The sequence below is a fragment of the Coregonus clupeaformis genome, chromosome 20 (assembly GCF_020615455.1).
Source record: "Coregonus clupeaformis isolate EN_2021a chromosome 20, ASM2061545v1, whole genome shotgun sequence".
Lineage (NCBI taxonomy): Eukaryota > Metazoa > Chordata > Actinopteri > Salmoniformes > Salmonidae > Coregonus > Coregonus clupeaformis.
The window spans coordinates 18,338,654-18,357,611 of record NC_059211.1 but is presented as its reverse complement, the minus strand read 5'-3'; the positions used below and the strand labels follow the sequence as shown (position 1 = coordinate 18,357,611).

The 18,958-nt window shown below is 42.4% G+C and overlaps 1 protein-coding gene across 3 annotated transcripts in view; it reads right to left on the bottom strand.

Annotated features, from left to right (window-relative positions):
• The window catches only part of LOC121533662 (cAMP-specific 3',5'-cyclic phosphodiesterase 4D), a 119,875-nt gene that overhangs the window by 47,630 nt on the left and 53,287 nt on the right, over nt 1-18,958 (bottom strand). Inside the window, exon 1 of one of the 3 annotated variants that reach the window (XM_041839792.2) lies at nt 8,130-8,886. The exons of the other annotated variants lie outside the window; for them this stretch is intronic. Coding sequence (XP_041695726.1) covers nt 8,130-8,260 — 131 coding nt within the window. The 5' untranslated portion in view covers nt 8,261-8,886. Of the gene's footprint in view, nt 1-8,129; nt 8,887-18,958 lie in introns of those variants that run through there. 3 annotated transcript variants of the gene reach the window in all.

Here is an 18,958-nt window from a genome sequence, read left to right as displayed (position 1 = left end):
GCAAATATTGTACAATCCAGGTGTGCAAAGCTCTTAGACACTTACACAGAAAGACTTGCAACTGTAATCGCTGCCAAAGGTGATTATAACATGTATTAAATCAGGGGGTTGAATACTTATGTAATCAAGTTATTTTAGTGTTTTATTTTTCATAAATGTTGTACAAATGTTATAATTTTTCTTCCACTTTGACATGACAGAGTATTTTGTGTAGATCATTGACAAAAATAACAATTAAATCCATTTTAATCCCACTTTCTAACACAACAAAATGTGAATAATTTTTTTTCTAGTTGGAGACAAATGTAAAACCAGTCATATGGCAGCAAACGGAAGCATGTCAACATATCAACTTTCCCACAGTAAAGTTCATGAAATGCTGTGCCATTATGCATAATTTAAATTGTACAGACTTTTAACTTGCAGGGATGGGCACTCTCAAATGTCTTAATTATAGGCTACCCCGGCTTTCTCTGTTTCCTATTTTTATCATGTGAAATATTATTTACTGTTAGTTCCCTTCAGCCTACATTATCATTACATTTAATTACATTGTTTCATTTACCTTCAATAACTTCCTCTGTAAACAACGTCGTGGCCATGTGGTTGTTGCTGAGAATCATTAGTAACAGTTGATTAAAAAAAAGACTAGGCTAATTAAATCATTATGGAGCAGAGCGCAGACCAAGCCGTAACAGTTTGAACCAGACACATGGCGCAATACTTGGCTGTCATCACACAGTTCCATGGCTTGTGCAGGTAACAGACCTACTATTGTACACTATCCTCCCTATTATAATTCTATGTACACTAATCTTCCAACTTTGCCATGGGTTGAAGAACTGACTGTGCCAATTTTCAGAATTCATCAAACCACTGTTTTCTTTCATTCGTGCGTAAAGGCTCTTCAAACCTGTTTTTTATTATTCATAAATACTGTCCTAACCCTAAATAATTTACAAGATCAGAGTATTTTTAAATCTACCAATTGGTGCTGAAACGGAGACGAATATGCATATATTTAGATGGCTTTCTTTCATTGATCCCTAATATTCTGAACCCGTTTGTCACGATCGCTGAATGAAGCAGACCAAGGCGCAGCGTGATAAGCGTACATTCTTTATTAGTGTACACACAAACCAAAACAATAAACCAAACGATACGTGAAGTCCTAGGTTATACACAAAACCTTATGGAACAAGATCCCACAACCTAACATGCCAAAGGGCTGCCTAAGTATGGTCCCCAATCAGAGACAACGAGCTACAGCCGTCTCTGATTGGGAACCACCCTGGCCAAACATAGATATAAACGATCTAGAACAAAAACCAAAGAAAACTAAACATAGAAAATCCACACCCTGGCTCAACAATTAAGAGTCCCCAGAGCCAGGGCGTGACACCGTTCTCTCGATATACACTACCAGTCAAAAGTTTGGACACACCTACTGATTCAAAGGGTTTTTATTTATTTTTACATTGTAGAATAATAGTGAAGACATAAAAACTATGAAATAACACATATGGAATCATGTAGTAACCAAAAAAGTGTTAAACAAATCAAAATATATTTTATATTCGAGATTCTTCAAATAGCCACCCTCTGCCTTGATGACAGCTTTAAACACTATTGGCATTCTCTCAACCAGCTTCATGAGGTAGTCACCTGGAATGCATTTCAATTAACAGGTGTGCATTCCTAAAAGTTAATTTGTGGAATTTCTTTCCGTCTTAATGCATTTGAGCCAATCAGTTGTGTTGTGACAATGGGGGTATGCAGAAGACAGCCCTATTTGGTAAAAGACCAAGTCCATATTATGGCAAGAACAGCTCAAATAAGCAAAGAGAAACGAAAGTCCATCATTACTTTAAGACATGAAGGTCAGTCAATACGGAACATTTCAATAACATTGAAAGTTTCTTCAAGTGCAGTCGCAAAAACCATCAAGCGCTATGATGAAACTGGCTCTCATGAGGACCGCCACAGGAAAGGAAGACCAAGAATTACCTCTGCTGCAGAGGATAAGTTCATTAGAGTTACCAGCCTCAGAAATTGCAGCCCAAATAAATGCTTCAAAGAGTTCAAGTCACAGACACATCTCAACATCAACTGTTCAGAGGGGACTGTGTGAATCAGGCCTTCATGGTCGAATTTAAGTCTTCTTGGGTATGTCTGTATCAACTTTGCACATCTGGATTTGGGGATTTTCTCCCATTCTTCCTTGCAGATTTTCTCAAGCTCTGTTACGTTAGATGGGGAGCGGCGGTGAACAGCAATCTTCAAGTCTTTCCACAGATTTCCAATGGGATTCAAGTCTGGGCTTTGGCTGGCCACTCAAGATCTTTCACATTCTTGTTCTTATGCTATTCCAGCATTGCTTTGGCTGTATGCTTGGGGTCATTGTCCTGTTGGAACATAAATCATCGCCCCCATTCTAAGGTCGTTTGCACTCTGAAGCAGGTTCTCGTCAAGGATTTGCCTGTATTTGGCTCCATTCATTGCTCCCTCTATCCTTACCAGTCTCCCAGTCCCTGCTGTTGAAAAGCATCCCCATAGCATGATGCTGCCACCAACATGCGTCACAGTAGGGATGGTGTTAGATAGGGGATGAGCTGTGCCTGGTTTTCTACAGACATAGCGCTTTGCATTCAGGCCAAAGAGTTCAAAACGCAAACCAGATGGGATGGCGTATCGCTGCAGAATGCTGTGGTAGTCATGCTGGCTAATTGTGACTTGAATTCTAAATAAATCACAGACAGTGTCACCAGCAAAGCACCCCCACACCATCACACCTCCTCCTCCCTGCTTCACGGTGGGAACCACACATGCGGAGATCATCCATTTATCTACTCTGCGTCTCAAAAAGACACGGCGGTTGGAACCAAAAATCTCAAATTTGGACCCCTCAGACCAAAGGACAGATTTCCACCGGTCTAATGTCCATTGGTCGTGTTTCTTGGTCCAAGCAAATCGCTCCTTCTTATTGGTGTCCTTTAGTAGTGGTTTCTTTGCAGCAATTCGACCATGAAGGCCTGATTCATGCAGTCTCCTCTGAACAGTTGATGTGGAGATGTGTCTGTTACTTGAACTCTGTGAAGCATTTATTTGGGCTGCAATCTGAGGTGCAGTTAATTGCCGATTTCTGAGGCTGGTAACTAATTAACTTATCCTCTGCAGCAGAGATAACTCTGGGTCTTCCTTTCCTGTGGCGGTCCTCATGAGAGCCAGTTTCATCATAGCGCTTGATGGTTTTTGCGACTGCACTTGAAGAAACTTTCAAAGTTCTTAAAATGTTCCGTATTGACTGACCTTCATGTCTTAAAGTAATGATGGACTGTCGTTTCTCTTTGCTTATTGGACTTGGTCTTTTACCAAATAGGACTATCTTCTGTATACCACCCCTACCTTGTCACAGCACAACTGATTGTCTCAAACGCATTAACAATGAAAGAAATTCCACAAATTAACTTTTAACAAGGCACACCTGTTAATTGAAATGGATTCCAGGTGACTACCGCATGAAGCTGTTTGAGAGAATGCCAAGAGTGTGCAAAGCTGTCATCAAGGCAAAGGGTGGCTACTTTGAAGAATCTTTGGTTTAACACTTTTTTGGTTAGTACATGATTCCATATCAAGTTGTAATTATATCTCAAGGATGATCAAAAGAAATTGGATGCACCTGAGCTCATATTGGAGTGTTATAGCAAAGGGGTGTGAACACTTATGTCAATTAGATATTTCTGTATTTCATTTTCAATACATTTGCAAACAGGTTTTCACTTTGTCATTATGGGGTATGGTGCGGAGATGGGAGAGATTTGTTTTTTGTTTTTATCCATTTTGAATTCAGGCTGTAACACAACAAAATGTGGAATAAGTCAAGGGGTATGAATAATTTCTGAAGGTACTGTATACTCTCTGTGACTCAGACTGCCGTTGGAATAAGCTGCTGCATGTACATGGGATATTTCACAGGAGTCACAAACAGACGTGGACACGCAACCAACACAACACCTCACTTCTAATCTCAGTTACCAATGCCTGCCTGCTAATATCCAGCCTTGTTTATGCTTATCGTGTCCTATGGTTTTCAGTTTATAATTACCATCATGCGTCTGCTCACCACATTCACGTCATTGAGCGGGAAGCAGCACCTTATGAAAGGGTTGTCAAATGGTTTTCATCTGAATCATATGTGAGCTGGCTGCTCATTATGGGATGTATCCAATATCACCACACATTACTCATCACACCGGGTTATTCTACTAAAGAACTCTGTATTGTTCATAGTCTAAGCAAAACTTACTCATACAGTCATGCAATAGTATTATACTTAATAGTACTATCAGTAATATTATACTATTATAAGAGATTAAAACAGACTAATAGGATCAGGAGAATGTCTGAGCAAAGATAGAGAAGGTCCAGTGTGGAGCTGGACATGAGACAAGACAAAAAAAGATGAGACAAGACTGGACAAGATGAGACGAGACGAGGGATGCTTGACAAAGCCTGAACCCAACTAGGAGAGAGAAGGCGGCCTTCTGACACTCCATTCTCGCCAGCAGTCACAAACCTCAAGAGCTGCTTTTCCTGTGCGTGTAAATCATATCCACAGCATTAACTATAAATCATCTACTCCTACTCATGGCTTAATCAAGTTGTGCCCAAAGCATTAATATTGTAAAGCACAGCATTGGAAGGAGGGCTGCTTGTTGGCATTAGTGGAAACTAAAATGATGAGAGGCTAGTTAGAGGATTTGGAAGATTATACAGTATACATAGTTTTCATCTAAACAGATTTTTACTGTGTTATTAGTCGCATATGTTCAATTCATCGGGCCGCAACGCCGGCCTTTAAATACGCCTGACTCAACGTTCATTAGACATTGCCTTTGAAGTGTTTTAAACATTTGGGTCTGACATTGTAAACAGACTTTGTTTCCGCGGTGAAGGGGATTGTCGTCATGCATTTTCAAATGTCAGATACAGAATTAGTCATATTTCCATTTTGGTTTTTAAACTGGAGCACTGAGACTAACGTGGACCCGAGTCCCCGGGGTACAAACTATATAGCTAACATAATGGTCCCTTTCACATATTGCCATCTGTTGAGTCTAGTGTGGTGTGGTGTGAGCCGCGCGTGAGTGTGTGTGTGTGTGTGTGTGTGTGTGGTGTGAATGCCAGTAGTGGTAATAAGTCTGTCACAAACCAGAAGACCCCTGACTTCACCTGTGCTGAGAAGCCATGTGTTCTTCATTAAAATAAACCCTCTGGCCACATCATTCTAGCCTGAGAGTCATATTCCAGTCACAGTAATGGCTATACACACAGCTACATCACTGAGAAACATCCTAACACCAAACCGTTATAAAAACTTCAAAAAAAGCTCCCACGACTTCTAAGACTCAGCACAGCTTGTGGTAACAAGGGTGACACAAAACCAGCACCAAGACAGGAAGAAAGAGCTGTATTAAAGTGAAACTGGCCTAAAAGCACACAGATCTGTGTGCGTGCTGAAAATGACACATGGACAATTCCAGGGTAAAGGAATTGCGCTCACTTTCAATTTATGCCAAACAAAATCCATTGATTTCAAAGTTTAACCAACCATACAACTCTACACATAAGGACTAGTTTTAACAATTTGCACAGAACATTTTACAAAAACACATTTATTGGAAGAACTGTGCCAATCAAAGTTTGGTAACAGAATTTACGTTTTTTGTGTTACCACGATTTCCAAAAACTCGGTTAAATATCTGCTCCGAATTAAGATTCAAAGATGTCTGCAGACAAAATCGGGTGTCAGCTATGACATTACACCTTTTCTCTTTTGGTTATTGAACAACAGTATTAAACTACAGTAAGTGAAATGGATTTACACCCGGTAATGGAATTGCGGTAACGGAATTTCATAATGGGTCCCTAATCTGTACTACACAGAAATGCATAATTATTGATATGAACATAACTCTCTTCATGGTGATGTATCTTAAATACAGTGGGGAGAACAAGTATTTGATACACTGCCGATTTTGCAGGTTTTCCTACTTACAAAGCATGTAGAGGTCTGTAATTTTTATCATAGGTACACTTCAACTGTGAGAGACGGAATCTAAAACAAAAATCCAGAAAATCACTTTGTATGATTTTTAAGTAATTCATTTGCATTTTTTTGCATGACATAAGTATTTGATCACCTACCAACCAGTACGAATTCCGGCTCTCACAGACCTGTTAGTTTTTCTTTAAGAAGCCCTCCTGTTCTCCACTCATTACCTGTATTAACTGCACCTGTTTGAACTCGTTACCTGTATAAAAGACACCTGTCCACACACTCAATCAAACAGACTCCAACCTCTCCATAATGGCCAAGACCAGAGAGCTGTGTAAGGACATCAGGGATAACATTGTAGACCTGCACAAGGCTGGGATGGGCTACAGGACAATAGGCAAGCAAAAAAAAAATCGACAGTGTATCAAATACTTGTTCTCCCCACTGTAGGTAAAAAAGGTATAAATATGCAATATCCTCCTTTGCCTATTTGGGTATTATTATACGCAATGCAATGGCTGTTATTTTAATGAGCTTTGCCCCCAAACAAGACCAAATGTGGGACTGGACCAAATCTGAACCAATCATAGACATCTATGTTTTACAAGTTTGGACATCAAAGTACAACACAGTAGAGTACAGTAGAGTAGAGTAAAGTAGAGTACAGCTCAGTACAATACAGTACATTAGTGTTCTCAACTCTAGTGTGCTCTACTGTGTACTGTACTGAACTATGCTCAACATTATTTTTCTTACTTTACTTTACTCTACTGTACTATACTGTACAGTGCTCTCCACACTTGTGAAACACAGACATCTATGATTGGTTCAGATTTGGTCCAACTGGGCCAAATCTGAACCAATCATGGATGTCTATGTTCGGGCCAAATCAAGGCCGGTCCGGACCGGACCAAAAATCAACATCTGTGGACGTTGAAATTAAAGCTGGTCCGGTCCGGACCATACCAAAAAACCCAAAATGACATCTGTGTACATTGGAATCAAGGCCAGGGTGAACTGACCAAATTTCAACTACTTTTCAATGTTCATGGAAGTCCAGTGTCGGTCGGTAAGGATGCTGGTTATAGTAAATGGAAAGAGAGGGTGCTCATGGGTAGGTGTCAGTAAGAGCCGGGAGAGGTGACATTAACTGGAGAGAGAGAAGAGAGAGAGAAGAGAGAGAGGCAGAGAGTGAGAGAGAGGCAGAGAGAGAGAGTGAGAGAGAGAAGGAGAGAGAGAGGCAGGGGTTGTCCAGACTTCTTTCACACTTGCTTTGAACACCAGACGACAGAAAGACAAAGAAAACAATTATGAGTTGAACGTAACACTATGCCAGTGGAAGGGAGGACTGTGACCCAAATGTGGTTTGTGACTACTATAATTTCCCATTGTAGCCAATTCAATTGCAGTAATTCCGTTACAGATATTTCGGGAAATTCCGTTACCAGTTTAGTAACGGAATTTCAAGTTTTAATTTAATAATTCATAATTTAATTTAACTGAATAATTCATAAACCAAGTAGATATCACTAAAAACACAATAACTCATTGTTAGGTCAACCTTTACTTGTTACTTATGTGAACTTTCAATATCCTCCCTCCTAATGAAGGAGAGAAATTAGAAAATATCTTAAAGATATGTGGGATTTTGGTAACGGCATTTCAAGGCAATGTTTCTTAAACTTAAACAAGGAAAGTAATCTCTCCAAAACTAAATATAAGTGTTGATATTAGTTGGCAGGGGTCTTTACTTTAACATTATTGTGTTTTGATGTATTTCTAATAACTTTTAAGACTTTTTCTGGTAGATGTTTTGTAAAACCCCTTTTCTATCTATTTCTATAAATCAAAGCCTTTGCTTATTCCTAATATTTAGGATAGAAAATGGTTGAAACATTTATATATATGTCTTAATAAAAAATAAAAAGACTCTTAGCTTTCACTTGACAGCAGACTTGACATGCTCCTATGAATTTCACAGGTTGGTGCTCATGGGTCCTTTTACATGGAAATGATCACATGCAGCATCTGGGAGAATAGGTGAGAGGGAATAATAATGTGGTGTATTTACCGCCTGCGCTTCTGGACAATGTCAATGGGCCGGTTGACTGCACACAGGGATCCACAGATATTCCCATTCCGCACTTTGAATGACCGGTCCGAGGAGGGGGCCATGAATACACAGTTTGTTGGTAAACTCATATTTCTCTCCTCCTCTCACTCCCTCTTTCTCCCCTTTTCAACTTTTTCCTCTGCTTTTCTTGGTTTCCTTCTCCTTTTGAAAGCTACGGTGGGAACATTAGAGTGCTCTTGTCCGTCTCCTTTCGCGCGACCCTGCTTCTTTCCTCACGCCGCACCTGGTTCCCATTGCCGCTCAAATGAATGATATGTCAAACAGACAGGACCGAAGACGCTGCAACAACAAGAAAATACAAAACAGCAAGAGAATCCCTGCGAGAATCTGGGAGAAAGTCTGAGGCTTCGAGGAAAATCCTCCTTGGTATTTCCCACCAACATTCCTCCTGTCAAAAACATTGAAAAATCTGCCTCTTGAAAAGCTGCTGTGTGTTTCAAAAAGTCAAATATTTTCTCCCGGGTAACATCCTTAGATGTGGTTGTGGGAGAGAATTTTTTTTTTTTTTCTGTGATGAGTTTGTCACCAAGCGCATGTTCAACAGTCGTAGAAGCAAGAGTGAAGCTCCCTTAAACCTCCAATTTGGAATTCCTTTTCTATCCAGATGAAGGTCAAAATAAACAAAATGCAGATTAACTAGCTTGATTTGGTCCTTTCCATTCCTATGTCTGGCTCTCACTGTCTTTTTGAACAATCTCTGCATGAAGGCTTGATCAGAAAGCTCTCACACACTCCCCCCTCCCCTCTGTCTCCCCCCTCCCCTCTGTCAATTCAATTTTACATTTACATTTACATTTTAGTCATTTAGCAGACGCTCAATTCAATTTTCAATTTAAGGGCTTTATTGGCATGGGAAACATATGTTAACATTGCCAAAGCAAGTGAAGTAGATAGTAAACAAAAGTGAAATAAACAATAAATATTAACAGTAAATATTACACTCAGAAGTTCCAAAAGAATAAAGACATTTCAGTGTTGTAACAATGTGCAAATAGTTAAAGTACAAATGGGAAAATAAATAAACCTAAGTATGGGTTGTATTTACAATGGTGTTTGTTCTTCACTGGTTGCCCTTTTCTTGTGGCAACAAGTCACAAATATTGCTGCTGTGATGGCACACTGTGGTATTTCTCCCAGTAGATAAGGGAGTTTATCAAAATTGGGTTTGTTTTCAAATTCTTTGTGGATCTCTGTAATCTGAGGGAAATGTGTGTCTCTAATATGGTCATACATTTGGCAGGAGCTCCGCCGACCCCTCTGTCTCCCCCCTCCCCTCTGTCTCCCCCTCCCCCTCTGTCTCCTCCTCCCCTCTGTCCCCCCTCCCCCTCTGTCTCCTCCTCCCCTCTGTCCCCTCTGTCCCCCCCCTCCCCTGTCTCCCCCCTCACCTCTGTCCCCCCTCCCCTGTCTCCCCCCTCACCTCTGTCTTCCCCCTCACCTCTGTCTTCCCCCTCACCTCTGTCTCCCCCCCTCACCTCTGTCCCCCTCACCTCTGTCTCCCCCCTCCCCTATGTCTCCCCCCTCCCCTCTGTCTCCCCTCTCCCCTCTGTCTCCCCCCTCCCCTCTGTCTCCCCCCTCCCCTATGTCTCCCCCCTCCCCTCTGTCTCCCCTCTCCCCTCTGTCTCCCTCCTCGTCAGCGTCTTCCTCTCCTCTGCATTTTTCTGAAACCCAGTTTTCCTCCTCCAAGTCCCAACTCCCTCTGACAGCTGAAGACATGGACCCTCTTGAAACTCAATAAGTGTCTGTGTGTCTGTGTGTTTGTGTGCAAGTCTTGCTATATCATGTGTCTGTGTGGCTGTGCGAGCGTTCCCTTCCTGAGCATGTGTATATGTGTGTGCCAGTTGAACTGTGAGGTCAGAGAAAACAGGGGCGGTCTCAGAGGCAGCATGGCTCCTGCCCGCTCAGTGTCTCCAGGTTTAACTCTTTAAATGCTCTATATACTGTATACTATGCATCTAAATACCTGAAATATGTGCATACAGACTTATATTAAATTATCAACTCTCAACATTGCTTAGACTTCTCTCTTTTTTTCTCAAGAGAAAAAGAGACTATGACAGTAACACATTGTAGCGTGTCACAATAAAACTGAGAACAGGGTCTACTAACAAAAGCCTGAATGGAAGACAATGATTAGTGGAGATTAGTAGTATGGGGTGTGTTACTACTTGGCTGGAACAAAAGCCTGCACCCATATCAGCCCTCACAGGGTGAGATCACCCACTCCTGTTTTCGCATGTTTGCTACATGACAGCCCACACAGCGACAGGTATTCACATGATCCCAGACAAGAAAATCCCAAAAGTCATCAGCCCAGACCTAGAGCCAGAGCCCCAGATCAATAAGGTCAGAGAAAGCAGTGGACTGAAATGGCCCATGAGCTCACAAAGAATCACTAATGAAATCAGGGGTAAATATTTGTCCACTGGGGAAGAGGGCACAGAGCCCGGGGCAGCATGTTGGCAGACATGTTGGAGGGGAAGGGAAAAGGGAAGCCTTTTGAACGACAGCAAGTGTGAAAACACAGTGTTAAAAGAAACGCTAATTTTCCTTTTCCATTAAAATCTGTTTTATAATATTTTCCATTCAGTGCCTAATGAACACAACCCAGGTCTATGACCTCTGACCCTCTCTCTCTGCTGAGGAGATGGGAACGATGACGACACAAATCTGTCACACACACCAATGACAGGCACAGTGCTGAACGATTAAAATATAATTTTCCTGTCTGCAATCTCGCTGGTACTGCCAGCCATCTGGGGAAAACCGGGAGAGAACGCTTATCATAAAACAAAAAAACTTAAATCCAAAGCTAATACCATAAAGCCCTACAGGGTTCAATTCAATTTAATCAAATCTAGTCAGGGTTCAATTCAATTCAATCAACTCCGAATTTAAATGGAATTGGTCCAAACATGAAGCCTTGAACTACAGTAAGAGACATTCCTAAAACGTCAACGAAAGCTAAAGCCATCAGCAGCAGTTGAGAACTGAGGGTAATAACATTCCAGTTAGCATGACTGTTGAAAGCATCTTAAAGATCTGGACAATCTATGACAGACAGGGACATACATACGTAAGCTGCATTCATCGGACCCTCGGATCATTGCGCAACGTGCCTGACAAACGTGCTGGGTCTTGAAAAAGACACTGGGCTGGGTGGCTTTCAAAGAATGTGCCTCCGTGCCATGCTACGTTCCCTCCCCTGTGAGGAACCATATCTAGAGCAGAGTGCTCCCTGCTATGCTTTGTCACCCTCTGGGGCCTGGCTGGAGTGCTGTTGGGTAGGCGCAGGATCACCATGTGCCTGCCTAGTGGAGTGGAGTCGAGTGAACCGTATGAGTCAGAGCCTTATGAGAGGTAAACGATTCCTTTCATCCAAAAATCTGAGCCTATTATTTTGTTCAATTTCTTGACAATGGAAAGTTTTATTTCTGTTGTTTTAATGACAAAGGCTAATTATTAAAGGCTTATCATTTGCACTTATCTTCTCCCACTGATGGTGATGACAGGTCTCTCGGTACTGATGTTCTAGCACCCTCTTATGGAGATCAATTCATAACTAACAGTTCACCTACAGTTGAAGTCGGAAGTTTACATACACTTAGGTTGGAGTCATTAAAACTAGTTTTTCAACCACTCCACAAATGTCTTGTTAACAAACTATAGTTTTGGCAAGTCGGTTAGGACATCTACTTTGTGCATGACACAAGTAATTTTTCCAACAATTGTTTACAGACAGATCATTTCACTTATAATTCACTGTCTCACAATTCCAGTGGGTCAGAAGTTTACATACACTATGTTGACTGTGCCTTTAAACAGCTTGGACAATTCCAGAAAATGATGTCATGGCTTTAGAAGCTTCTGATAGGCTAATTTACATCATTTGAGTCAATTGGAGGTGTACCTGTGGATGTGTTTCAAGGCCTACCTTCAAACTCTCAGAAAGAAAATTGTAGCCCTCCACAAGTCTGGTTCATCCTTGGGAGCAATTTCCAAACGCCTGAAGGTACCACGTTCATTTGTACAAACAATAGTATGCAAGTATAAACACCATGGGACCACGCAGCCGACCTACCGCTCAGGAAGGAGACGCGTTCTGTCTCCTAGAGATTAACGTACTTTGGTGCAATTCAATCCCAGAACAACAGCAAAGGACCTTGTGAAGATGCTGGAAGAAACAGATACAAAAGTATCTATATCCACAGTAAAACGAGTCCTATATCGACATAACCTGAAAGGCCGCTCAGCAAGGAAGAAGCCACTGCTCCAAAACCGCCATAGAAAATCCAGACTATGGTTTGCAACTGCACATGGGGACAAAGATCGTACTTTTTGGAGAAATGTCCTCTGGTCTGATGAAACAAAAATAGAACTGTTTGGCCTTAATGACCATCGTTATGTTTGGAGGAAAAAGGAGGTGCCTTGCAAACCGAAGAACACCACCCCAACCGTGAAGCACGGGGGTGGCAGCATCATGCTGTGGGGGTGCTTTGCTGCAGGAGGGACTGGTGCACTTCACAAAATAGATGGCATCATGAGGAAGGAAAATTATGTGGATATATTGAAGCAACATCTCAAGACATCAGTCAGGAAGTTAAAGCTTGGTCGCAAATGGGTCTTCCAAATGGACAATGACCCCAAGCATACGTCCAAAGTTGTGGCAAAATGGCTTAAGGACAACAAAGTCAAGGTATTGGAGTGGCCATCACAAAGCCCTGTCCTCAATCCTATAGAAAATGTGTGGGCAGAACTGAAAAAGCATGTGCGAGCAAGGAGGCCTACAAACCTGACTCAGTTACACCAGCTCTGTCAGGAGGAATGTGCCAAAATTCACCCAACTTATTGTGAGAAGCTTGTGGTAGGCTACCCGAAACGTTTGACCCAAGTTAAACAATTTAAAGGCAATGCTACCAAATACTACTTGAGTGTATGTAAACTTCTGACCCACTGGGAATGTGATGAAAGAAATAAAAGCTGAAATAAATCATTCTCTCTACTATTATTCAGACATTTCACATTCTTAAAATAAAGTGGTGATCCTAACTGACCTAAGACAGGGCATTTTTACTAGGATTAAATGTCAGGAATTGTGAAAAACTGAGTTTAAATGTATTTGGCTAAGGTGTATGTAAACTTCCGACTTCAACTGTACATAGGAAATGTGTAAACGTTTTACATTATGTTTTTGGAAAAGCATATTATTATTCTCAGAAATGTGGTTCATTTTAGAAAGTAAAGATGGACAGTTGACTAAGATCGCAAAGAGTCTTCTAAAAGTTACAAATCAAAACACTCACTGGAATTGATGGTATTCCCCTGAAATTCCTGTGAGTCTGCCTTTCAAAACATCTCACATTTCGAAACTTCTCAAAACCTCTTTGGAATTGACCAATTCGTCCATGTGAAACGTGAACCAAGAGGCTTTATCCAGTAGATGTCACTCGATGCCAAAATACCAACTAATAACCTCCTCCTGACACAGTATTCATTCCCCATCTGAAACATCAAAACCGTGGAATAATATAACATACATCTCCTAGAGCTGGGCATGGAGGAATCAATAGGTTTTTGGGATTAAAGGGAGGGGGAGGAGGGTGATGGGGAAGGGGAGTCATGCTGAATACATAGAGCTGGAGTAGTGACTCACATGAACCACTGTTGCAGCTGCCCTAGCGGGGTCTAGGAACTATTCCAGGCTCAGGGCTTTATTTTGGGGGGGACAGACCGGGGCTGTCGTGTTATCGTTGCCTTGATTAGTATTCCAGTTCTCTTTGGGCTGCGTGGCTGCCTGGGAGAGCATGGGTCGTGTTCAGAACGCACGAACACGAACTTGTCCAATAAGAACATGTTCTGTTTCAAAGCGTTTTGCTATATTATGCATGCAACCACTCTCTCCCTTTGTGGAAAACTAGACTTGAAGGGGCTGTTTGAAACGTGAATGGCTGATTGAGATAAGACATGGACGAACTCTCTGGTCTAACAGTAATCCGAGGGGGGCTCAGAGGAATAGCGTGATGATCTGAACGTCTCCAAACGTCTGATCATATAATGTTATAAGGGCTCCCTATATTGTCTGGACCATTGCTTAGCATTACACATACAGTAAAACATCTAAGCATATTGCACTATAGAGACACAGTATTAACAAGGCAAGATATTGAACTCTAAGGCAGCCCGGAATAAAGAAAACAGAACAGGCGAAAATGCAAACAAACAAATCACGAACATAATCCCAGAATACTGCCCATCTGAACCCGAGGGCACTTTCAGACTACTCTGCCCAGGCCTCTGTCTGTGGTGGTGGTGGTGTTAGAATCTATGATCAGTGGGTGAGCTACTGATCATAGATCAGCCAACTGTTGACCTGGAGAGACTAATACCACATTCTACCACCTATCCCAGCGGTGCCTCCCTCCTATTAGGAGACGTGTAGGTGAAACAACATTCAGTATACGAATACAAACCAGTGTGGAGGATGGCTCCATAGGAGTATGGTGTGGCTAATCACACACCCACTCGGACACACACACAAATCACACACACACACACACAGTGAGCAAAGTGTGTTCCACCAGCGTGACTCACTGCACCCCCTCCCTGTTGTGAAATCAGCAGACAGGGTTGCTGCTATCGATCCTATTCTCCCCCAGGCTGTTACAGTACAGTACACAGAGCAGTCAGAGTACACACGTACACCCCTGTACACCCATACACACACGTAAACATACACACACACACACACACTAGAGCTGTGATGGTCACAGAATTTTGGATGACGGTTACTGGTAAGCCAAAAGACCACAGTCACCGTTATAAACGTTTAAATAGCAAAAACAGTAATATGTACATTTCCTTGCAAAAGTATTCTTCCCCCTTGGCGTTTTTCCTATTTTCTTGCATTACAAACTGTAATTTAAATGGATTTTTATTTGGATTTCATGTAATGGACATACACAAAATAGTCCAAATTGGTGAAGTGGAATTTAAAAAATAACTTGTTTCAAAAAATTATAAGAAAAACATAACTGAAAAGTGGTGCATGCATATATATTCACCCCCTTTGCTATGAAGCCCCTAAATAAGATCTGGTGCAACCAATTACCTTCAGAAGTCACATATTTAGTTAAATAAAGTCCACCTGTGTGCAATCTAAGTGTCACATGATCTGTCACATGATCTCAGTATATATACACCTGTTCTGAAAGGCCCCAGAGTCTGCAACACTACTAAGCAAGGGGCACCAACAATCAAGCTGCACCATGAAGACCAAGGAGCTCTCCAAACAGGTCAGGGACAAAGTTGTCGAGAAGTACAGATCAGGGTTGGGTTATAAAAAAATACCCAAAACTTTGAACATCCCACGGAGCACCATTAAATCCATTTTTTAAAAATTGAAAGAATATGGCACCACAACAAACCTGCCAAGAGAGGGCCGCCCACCAAAACTCACGGACCAGGCAAGGAGGGCATTACTCAGAGAGGCAACAAAGAGACCAAAGATAACCCCGAAGGAGCTGCAAAGCTCCACAGCGGAGATTGGAGTATCTGTCCATAGGACCACTTTAAGCTGTACACTCCACAGAGCTGGGCTTTACAGAAGAGTGGCCAGAAAAAAGCCATTGCTTAAAGAAAAAAATAAGCAAACACGTTTGGTGTTCGCCAAAAGGCATGGGGGAGACTCCCCAAACATATGGAAGAAGGTACTCTGGTCAGATGAGACTAAAATTGAGCTTTCTGGCCATCAAGGAAAACGCTATGTCTGGCGCAAACTCAACACCTCTCATGGTGGCAGCATCATGCTGTGGGGATGTTTTTCATCGGCAGGGACTGGGAAACTGGTCAGAATTGAAGGAATGATGGATGGCGCTAAATACAGGGGAAGTCTTGAGGGAAACCTGTTTCAGTCTTCCAGATATTTGAGACTGGGACGGAGTTTCACCTTCCAGCAGGACAATGACCCTAAGCATACTGCTAAAGCAACACTCGAGTGGTTTAAGGGGAAACATTTATATGTCTTGGAATGGCCTAGTCAAAGCCCAGACCTCAATCCAATTGAGAATCTGTGGTATGACTTAAAGATTGCTGTACACCAGCGGAACCCATCCAACTTGAAGGAGTTGAATAGTTACGCACCCTCAAATTTTCTGTTTTTTTGTCTTATTTCTTGTTTGTTTCACAATAAAAAATATTTTGCATCTTCAAAATTGTAGGCATGTTGTGTAAATCAAATGATACAAACCCCCAAAAAATCAATTTTAATTCCAGGTTGTAAAATAGGAAAAATGCCAAGGGGGTTGAATACTTTCGCAAGCCACTGTATATACATATATATATACAGTGGCTTGTGTGTATATACACTGCTCAAAAAAATAAAGGGAACACTTAAACAACACAATGTAACTCCAAGTCAATCACACTTCTGTGAAATCAAACTGTCCACTTAGGAAGCAACACTGATTGACAATACATTTCACATGCTGTTTTGCAAATGGAATAGACAACAGGTGGAAATTATAGGCAATTAGCAAGAGACCCCCAATAAAGAAGTGGTTCTGCAGGTGGTGACCACAGACCACTTCTCAGTTCCTATGCTTCCTGGCTGATGTTTTGGTCACTTTTGAATGCTGGCGGTGCTTTCACTCTAGTGGTAGCATGAGACGGAGTCTACAACCCGCACAAGTGGCTCAGGTAGTGCAGCTCATCCAGGATGGCACATCAATGCGAGCTGCGGCAAGAAGGTTTGCTGTGTCTGTCAGCGTAGTGTCCAGAGCATGGAGGCGCTACCAGGAGACAGGCCAGTACATCAGGAGACGTGGAGGAGGCCGTAGGAGGGCAACAACCCAGCAGCAGGACCGCTACCTCCGCCTTTGTGCAAGGAGGAGCAGGAGGAGCACTGCCAGAGCCCTGCAAAATGACCTCCAGCAGGCCACAAATGTGCATGTGTCTGCTCAAACGGTCAGAAACAGACTCCATGAGGGTGGTATGAGGGCCCGACGTCCACAGGTGGGGGTTATGCTTACAGCCCAACACCGTGCAGGACGTTTGGCATTTGCCAGAGAACACCAAGATTGGCAAATTCGCCACTGGCGCCCTGTGCTCTTCACAGACGAAAGCAGGTTCACACTGAGCACATGTGACAGACATGACAGAGTCTGGAGACGCCGTGGAGAACGTTCTGCTGCCTGCAACATCCTCCAGCATGACCGGTTTGGCGGTGGGTCAGTCGTGGTGTGGGGTGGCATTTCTTTGGGAGGCCGCACAGCCCTCCATGTGCTCGCCAAAAGTAGCCTGACTGCCATTAGGTACCGAGATGAGATCCTCAGACCCCTTGTGAGACCATATGCTGGTGCGGTTGGCCCTGGGTTCCTCCTAATGCAAGACAATGCTAGACCTCATGTGGCTGGAGTGTGTCAGCAGTTCCTGCAAGAGGAAGGCATTGATGCTATGGACTGGCCCGCCCGTTCCCCAGACCTGAATCCAACTGAGCACATCTGGGACATCATGTCTCGCTCCATCCACCAACGCCACGTTGCACCACAGACTGTCCAGGAGTTGGCGGATGCTTTAGTCCAGGTTTGGGAGGAGATCCCTCAGGAGACCTTCTGCCACCTCATCAGGAGCATGTCCAGGTGTTGTAGGGAGGTCATACAGGCACGTGGAGGCCACACACACTACTGAGCCTCATTTTGACTTGTTTTAAGGACATTACATCAAAGTTGGATCAGCCTGTAGTGTGGTTTTCCACTTTAATTTTGAGGGTGACTCCAAATCCAGACCTCCATGGGTTGATACATTTGATTTCCATTGATACTTTTTGTGTGATTTTGTTGTCAGCACATTCAACTATGTAAAGAAAAAAGTATTTAATAAGATTATTTCCTTCATTCAGATCTAGGATGTGTTGTTTAAGTGTTCCCTTTATTTTTTTGAGCAGTGTATATACAGTGGGGAAAAAAAGTATTTAGTCAGCCACCAATTGTGCAAGTTCTCCCGCTTAAAAAGATGAGAGAGGCCTGTAATTTTCATCATAGGTACACATCAACTATGACAGACAAAATGATGATGATGATGATGATGACATGCCAAAATGAGAAAAAATAATCCAGAAAATCACATTGTAGGATTTTTAATGAATTTATTTGCAAATTATGGTGGAAAATAAGTATTTGGTCAATAACAAAAGTTTCTCAATACTTTGTTATATACCCTTTGTTGGCAATGACACAGGTCAAACGTTTTCTGTAAGTCTTCACAAGGTTTTCACACACTGTTGCTGGTATTTTGGCCCATTCCTCCATGCAGATCTCCTCTAGAGCAGTGATGTTTTGGGGCTGTCGCTGGGCAACACGGACTTTCAACTCCCTCCAAAGATTTTCTATGGGGTTGAGTTCTGGAGACTGGCTAGGCCACTCCAGGACCTTGAAATGCTTCTTACGAAGCCACTCCTTCGTTGCCCGGGCGGTGTGTTTGGGATCATTGTCATGCTGAAGGACCCAGCCACGTTTCATCTTCAATGCCCTTGCTGATGGAAGGAGGTTTTCACTCAAAATCTCACAATACATGGCCCCATTCATTCTTTCCTTTACACGGATCAGTCGTCCTGGTCCCTTTGCAGAAAAACAGCCCCAAAGCATGATGTTCCACCCCCATGCTTCACAGTAGGTATGGTGTTCTTTGGATGCAACTCAGCATTCTTTGTCCACCAAACACGACGAGTTGAGTTTTTACCAAAAAGTTATATTTTGGTTTCATCTGACCATATG